We start from the raw sequence: 7,767 nt of genomic DNA, 5'->3' as shown, positions 1-7,767 counted from the left end.
GCAAGGTCAGATGAAAGTTCATTAGGTAATTGCTTTGGTCTGGTCATACCAACTAAGAAAAGGGGAAATAAGAAAAAGATGATTGATGTTGCTCTAATATATCCATTATTTGAAGTAAATATCACAAGCCATATGCTTTCTTCCTGCTTAATTTGGGAAAATGAATAGGGTTGGTGCAACTAATGCTTTCTTCCTTTTATAAATTAATGAGGCACTAAGCTAAAATTTGCAGTTATCTGGTCTCATTGTCAATGGAATGAGATACTTGAAGCAATAGCAAGTTTGAATGCCATACATAACCAAAGAAACATTTTATCAAACACTATATGATCATGAACAAATCGAACTTCACAACATATAAAACATTGTAAAAAAAAACCTCCGTATAAGCATCGATTGTGGCACCGAAGTTGTTCTTCATGAAACAGAGGTTACTTCATCTTTATTTGCCATCTATGTTTTCATGAATTCGTGTTATGCATGATTTCACATTAGTATTGGATTGAGGCCATCTAGTGTAGGAATTTGGAAAATTATAGAGATAGGAAGGTAAGATTAAACTAATATGCTTCTATAATAATTATATAACTATTATATTTTACATGCTCAAGATAGGATTAGAAGAGTCAAAGATAAGCCCTGAAATTGTTAATGTAATCTTTACGATTAGGTCAACACCCACCAACATGTTGCATGTAAACATCGAGTCAATACTATTATTTGAACAGCAAAAACAACAACTAACCAAAAGTGACCGATAACTACTTCCAAGAATGAAAAATAAAGCTTACACAGGTACAACACGAAGATGCAGAAGCAAAAATAAAAAAATATTAAATAAAAAGATGAAAAGAACTAAAGATATAGTAGCAGACGATGGATTTTGGTAGCCCTAACCTAAGCGGCGACAGCCGACAGTCAGCAAGTTGACCAATGATTATGGTGCTGCGTAAACATTGAACCTTTCGAGGACTTCTTACGTTGGACCGCCGAAAATAGTATTGAAGGCATCGTGATCGGGCGAGAGTCTAAGACTCTGTGAGAAGATAAAGCCCTAGAAAAGACATGTCAATGGAATGAAGCTGGAGACCATTGGTGGTGTTGCGTCATCTATGGCGGTGGGTTCAGCGGCATCAAGAAGAGAGAAGGGAAAGTAGAAGAAGGATATAAATTGGGAAAATGCAGGCTCAGTATGTAGGATACAAATTGATTTAGAAGGGGCACAAATCGATTTAAAGAAGATATGGTGGAGTAACTGGTGTATACTTCCAAAGTTCCAAGGAATGAAGTCGATGTTTGTTGAGAAGGTAACGCGTAATTGACAGCAATTTCATTTTTATTGGCTTGCACATTACATGTATCCATCAGTGAAAAGAGATAAATAAGAAAAAACAAAAGGGAAAATTAATATATATATATATATATATATATATATATATATATATATATATATATATATATATATATATATATATATATATATATATATCAGCAAATCATATGAAAGTCTTGTTCATCAGGCACTTGTGAATTAGTATGTATATATAATATATGAGAGACAACATATTTTTGACAACACCATCACTATCACTTGGTCCGAAAATGGTGTTTGTCCAAAATATGTTTCAAAACTCAGTACTACAAAAAAGAATTAATACAATAGAAATTAAAAAATATATATATATCTAAAAGACGTTAATAATCCCATAAAGTAATATTCATGAATATATATATATATATATATATATATATATATATATATATATATATAATATTAAAAATAATATTTATCAATATACAATAATCCAATAAAAAAGAAAATTAATTAAAAGAAATCAATACTCCAATAAAATAATATTATTAATATATTAAGTATTATATATTAAAAATAATATTTATTAATATATAATAACCCAATAAAAAGAATTAATCCAATAAGAAACTAAAAAATTAATTAAAAAAGTAATATATAATACTTCATTAAATTCAAAAATAAGATATACAGAAATAATCCTTATAATTTGGTAAAAAGACCCAATTGCAGAAATGATTGTTGAAGGTAAAATAATCATTTTAAAAAATTTAATAGTCAACGTGTTAAAGTTAATGATATAGAGACCAAATTCATATAAGGTATCCAAAATTAAACCACTCTGTACCCCCAAAATCTTCTTCGACAAAAACTACGTAATTTTGACAACTACGGGGACAATTTTTACAATTTTGTTATTGTATAATGTACAGATGAATATTTTTATTCCATTAATATTTAGAAAGAATAAAACTACAATGATGTATTATATCCTTTTATTTTGTCTCTAAATCCCGAATATTGCAAAAGTGGGACATCATCACCCATAAGAGACACGTCTTTTCTTCATTATATTCTACCAACCGGATAGTTTACACTTAATATCATTCATCAAAATATTTTATTTTCGTATTCTATAGCAGCATCACTTGCAAATACTAATAGTTTATGCAGAATTTTTTTTGTTTTGTTGTTGAAAGATTGAATAAATATACGTTCAAACAAGTAACGCGCGAAAAAGTCTCAAAACCTAGCTGTTTATGTTGATTGTAACACTTCATTTCTTGTCTTCATCATTATCCAGTTTTGTTTTATTTCTAATTTTTTTAGCCATAAACAACTAGGAGAACCTTCTTGTGTTGTATTTTCATGTTATCTATATAAAATTTCTTTTCAACTTTATTTTATTTTCAACTTCAAGATGATCTCCATAAAATACCTTTGTGTTCTTTTTGTATGTGGTTTAGGTTTCATTTCTTCGGTTACTTCAATCAGGAAGAGTTCTGGTGGAACTACTGATGGTTCTGAAACATGGGGATATGTTGAAGTTCGCCCACGTACGCATAATTTAGATTTACTTGGATTCATTACTAGCAAAAGTTCATGTTTTAATTTGAAATGTTGCTTTTGTTATAGGTGCACATATGTTTTGGTGGTTGTATAAGAGTCCTAATAAACCCAAACATCCAACCAATTCTTGGCCTACGATTCTATGGTTACAAGGAGGCCCGGTAAGTATCCATACATTAATTAAACTTGATACTGTTAATATTTCCAACAAAGAAATATAATGGTTAGTTTTACTATGGTCAATTAATTTAACTCCCATCTCACATAAGTAAATTAGATTTGTCGATCCAAAAGGAAATAATTTAACTACTAACATCTGGTTAATTTTATCTTTAAAAGAAATCTTAATCAAGAAATCAAGGAACATGAGGTTTTCTTTCATTAATTATGAGTTTTTACAATTTTTATCTTTTCTCTTTCCTTTCATTTCCCAAGTGTGCCACCATCGTATTTTTACCATTTTTTATCCGGACAGCAGTTAACGACAGTTAATAGTTAGTGGGACAAAAGGAAACATGCCCTTGTCACGGACTATTAGTGACCAAATAGTTTGTTCCCTACCACTTTTTGTCGCTAATGGACCCTTTTCATTCCAGGGTAGCTCCGGAGTTGGCTTTGGAAATTTCGGAGAACTTGGACCCTTAGATGTTGATCTAAAGCCACGAAACTCGACATGGCTTCAGAAGGCAGATCTTTTGTTTGTGGTATGTTTTGAGCTTCTTATTCATCACGAAATGTCTGAATATTGACACAACTTATCACATTAAGTCATGTCGTTGTTTAATTCCAGGATAGCCCTGTTGGGTCCGGGTATAGTTATGTGGAAGATAAGAGCTTGTTTGTCAAAACCGATGTAGAAGCAGCAATAGATGTTACGACATTGTTGAAGGTGATCTACAACACAAACAAGATCAAGGTTAAGAATCCACTTTACATTTTCGCGGAATCTTATGGAGGTAAATTTGCAGTCACCCTTGCACTTTCTGCCCTAAAAGCTATCGAAAAGGGGGAGCTCAAGATTAAACTTGGAGGTACTACATTTTCGAAAAATATTATATTCGCGTGATTCTCCTTTTTAACCATAATATATGGTGCTTCAAGAAAATTCTGAAAAGAGTATCAGACATAATTCATAGGTAGAAGCTTAAGTCATATGTACATAATGGTTTGAAAAGTCAATTCTAAAATTTTAATGCTGAAAACATCTAATCATGAAACAATTTGCTTTAAAATCGTTCATTATATCAATGTTTAATTAGTTTTTTTTTATCAAAATTGACTCTATTTGCAACTAAAAGTCATGTATAATTGTTTGAAAACTCAAACAAATGAAGCTAATTAGTGTTACTCGTGTGAGGATATAGGTGTTGCATTGGGCGATAGTTGGATTTCTCCAGAAGATTATGTGGTAAGTCGAGCACATTTTCGTCGTAAATATTGGTGTGTGACTTCTAGCTGTTCGTATAAACCGAACGACCAAATTTTGCAGCTTTCATGGGGTCCATTACTTAAGGATATGTCAAGAATTGGTGATGTTGCTTTCAACCAATCAACAAGGTTCAAAATCACCTGATCCATGTTGCTTTAAAAAGTGTCGCGAAAGCATCTGAACTTCATTTTTCTCGTGCAGTTTAGCTCTAAAGATTCAGCAGCAGATAGCAAACGGACAGTATGTTAATGCGACAGATTCATGGGCTGAGCTCGAGGAGGTCCTTATTGATAGCAGCAACGGTGTGGTAAGTTAGGGATCTAATACTGTTTGATTTTTCTTTAGCGACACATAATATTTAGTGCCAAATGTTATTTTTTAAGGATTTCTACAACTTCATGTTGGATATGAGGAACGATCCAAATATTCTGACAACAAAAAAATCGAAAAGATTTGAAAATAAGCCTTATGCCTTGGTTTCTGAAGCCGATGGAAATGACCTGGATTCCGTCATGAATGGTCCAATTAGAGAAAAACTAAAGATTATTCCCACTCACGTAGAGTAAGCTCTTAAAACTACTAAAAATGTGTTTTTTTTAATGATTTTTATACTTATAAATTATGAAAAGATATTACATATATAATTATGGAAAAAAAAAAAAAACACGGCTAAATTGTTATATAACCCTTACGAAGTTTATATTTGACATTGCCATATAAAATTAAAATAAATTAATTAACTCAAAAAATAATAAATATTTAAAATGTAAATATAGGTAGGAGTAGTAAAATGAAGGGATAATTTTATATATACCCTTTATTGAAATAATAAGTGTACGAAACATAAAAGATTAATCAAATAATAAATAGCAAATAAGAATGATCAAAAAGTTATTCTCCTATAAGCCTTTAAACATTCCCACTAGTATGTTCAAAGTATCACATTGATGATCATCGATCTCTTTTAGATGGGGAGGGCAAAGTAGCGATGTGTTTACGGCCATGGAAGGAGACTTCATGAAACCGAGAATCGAAGAGGTAAAGCTTTTAAGATATTCAAATACAGCGACACTATTTTTGCACAACCATATTTGCAATGCCCTAGCGTTGCAAATGATTCATCTTTTTGCAATAGTCATTAGCCTTATATGCTCAAAGTACTCATAGATATATGGTTTTACAGGTTGATGAGCTTTTGTCGAAGGGTGTAAATGTGACAATATACAACGGTCAGGTGAGAAAATCTTGCCAAATTTGAATTAACTTAGCCGATTCAATGAATTACATTTTTGTAACTTTTTTGTGACAGATTGATCTAATTTGTTCAACCAAGGGAACAGAAGCGTGGATCAAAAAACTCAAGTAATTATTTGTGTACCATGTTTCTGGTGTTTCAATTTAAATGGTATGTAAATATTCGACTAGTGGTTGCTAAGATGTTGGCTTGTTTTATTGTTAGATGGGATGGTTTGTCGACATACTTGAACATTCATAGGACTCCATTATACTGTGGTGAAGATAAAAGCACCACAAAAGGATTCTTTAAGTCATATGAGAACCTTGCCTTCTACTGGATTCTTGGAGCCGGTCATTTTGTAAGTCTTTTATTTTCTCTTAATTTTTCTATATACTATAGTTGCACATCGGACCTTTTCATTAAGACATCATTTTTACACAAACTTATCTTTACATATTATATCCAACAAGTTTCATTTTAAATGTTATAACTTATAAGCAATTGGTAAAGTCGAGCTTCAAACTTTAGAAGTTTTTAAGACGTGGCTTAAAGATATCAACTTAGTGCTTGAAAATCCTAATTTGATGATAAGGTGCAACAGATTAGTTACGTATCAATGAAATATTTTAAAACCCACAATCCGTCGAAATCCATTGGAAATTAACGGAGGGATTTATGTGGAATTCTGTTTTATTAATATCTACATACATCGGAAATGTTATTAACATTTTTGGAAAAAAATTGCATCGTCTAGGACTTAAAGCTTGTGTCACATACACAAATATGCAATGCTTACCAATCGGCTTAATTCCTCACTAAAGCGTCCACTAGTTAATCTGTCACTAAGCAGTCCGTCGTAAAGCTGTTGTACTTGTCACAATATTTATCTGATGGAAATAGGTCACAACAGTTTACCCGCACATTTTTTCAAGATTATAATACATACAAAAATTACATTTTTCATTTTTAAACAATATAACTTACAAACATTGCAAAAGAATGAGTAGTTTATAACATCATTTTAGGCCAGAAGCTTGTTACAACATGTAATTTTATTGGCATATTTTACATATATTGTCACTAATTTGTTGTGGTGGTTCAGGTTCCCGTGGATCAGCCTTGTGTTTCTCTAGAGATGGTCAGTAGTATCGTGAATACACCCAAGCCAAAGCATAATCATTGATGTCTATGCACAGCGGAGATATTGCATTCTTGGATTTGTTCATAGTTTTACATGTCCACATGACACATGCCAAACTATAAACACCTTTATTGAAAGTAATTTATGATCATTCTCCATCACATCTATATTGAAAACCAATTTTGTAATCAACGTAATATTGTCATTTCCCATCCCTGCCACCTCTATCGAGAGTTAAAATAATTGTAACATTGTGTATCATTTACCATCATATCGTTAAACCATTTTTCATATTAAAAATCATATAAAAATATGTATAATAAACAACATACTCGTTTATAAATATTATATGGTTAAATAAATATAAAAAAGACTATATATAATCTCGTAAATTTCAATGACAATTTGGTGATTTCAATTCTAATATTATGTTTTAGGGGGTGTTTGGATTAGCTTTTTAGCTTATTGCTTATAGCTTATTTGTGGTGGAAATAAGCAATAAGCAATAAGTATGGGGAGGGATGCTTATTAAAATTAGCTTATTTAGCTTAATAAGCTGGATTTTATCCAAACACTCAAATTAGCTTATTGTGGGAATAAGCAATAAGAACCTCTTTTTTTCCTATCCAAACACCCCTTAGTCTTGTCGAATGTTATATAGACAACTTGCTTCTCTTCAAAAAAAAAAAAAAAATGCTATATATACAACTAAAAAAAAGGTGCTATATATACAACTAGAAGAGAAGCTATGTCTCAAAAAAAAAAATCTAGTCTAATAAATAAAGATCGTTTTGCTATATATGTAGCATGTTACATTTTCATTCATTTTGCTACATATAATTTTATAGTTATTTTAAATTAATTTTTATTCCATATGTTAGTTTATTAAATTTTACATAGTATTTAAATATAATAATCAATACATATCAAGTATGCGGACCACCTCCGTAATCCTCTGTATCAAAAGAGGTGGAACAAACGGCTGCAGCCTATAATAAGAAGTATGTTTGTTTTTTAACATCTGCACACTGTTGCAGTAAACTGAAATTTAAATCAACTAAATATAGTTCTCAACACTG

At 31.0% G+C, this 7,767-nt stretch overlaps 1 protein-coding gene across 1 annotated transcript; it reads left to right on the top strand.

Moving 5' to 3' along the window:
• The first annotated feature begins 2,702 nt into the window (after positions 1 to 2,702).
• Positions 2,703 to 6,902, top strand: LOC145030848 (serine carboxypeptidase-like 51). Its single transcript, XM_078979279.1, has 13 exons — positions 2,703 to 2,868; positions 2,948 to 3,042; positions 3,478 to 3,585; positions 3,672 to 3,912; positions 4,246 to 4,289; positions 4,371 to 4,438; positions 4,512 to 4,617; positions 4,694 to 4,872; positions 5,279 to 5,348; positions 5,494 to 5,544; positions 5,620 to 5,672; positions 5,770 to 5,905; positions 6,650 to 6,902. The coding sequence occupies exons 1-13, from the start codon at positions 2,733 to 2,735 to the stop codon at positions 6,728 to 6,730; spliced, it is 1,368 nt and encodes a 455-aa protein (XP_078835405.1). The 5' UTR covers positions 2,703 to 2,732; the 3' UTR covers positions 6,731 to 6,902.
• The last annotated feature ends 865 nt before the right edge of the window (positions 6,903 to 7,767 follow it).

Source organism: Lactuca saligna, chromosome 2, assembly GCF_052625555.1.
Source record: "Lactuca saligna cultivar CGN05327 chromosome 2, ASM5262555v1, whole genome shotgun sequence".
NCBI lineage: Eukaryota > Viridiplantae > Streptophyta > Magnoliopsida > Asterales > Asteraceae > Lactuca > Lactuca saligna.
This window is presented reverse-complemented; position numbering and strand designations above follow the sequence as displayed.

Bases quoted from the DNA above. Each gene is read 5' to 3' on its own strand.
- LOC145030848 (XM_078979279.1), top strand. From the start codon at position 2,733: ATGATCTCCATAAAATACCTTTGTGTTCTTTTTGTATGTGGTTTAGGT. The intron at 3,586-3,671 runs GTATGTTTTGAG...GTTTAATTCCAG, and splicing joins AGGCAGATCTTTTGTTTGTG to GATAGCCCTGTTGGGTCCGG. The intron at 5,349-5,493 runs GTAAAGCTTTTA...ATGGTTTTACAG, and splicing joins TGAAACCGAGAATCGAAGAG to GTTGATGAGCTTTTGTCGAA.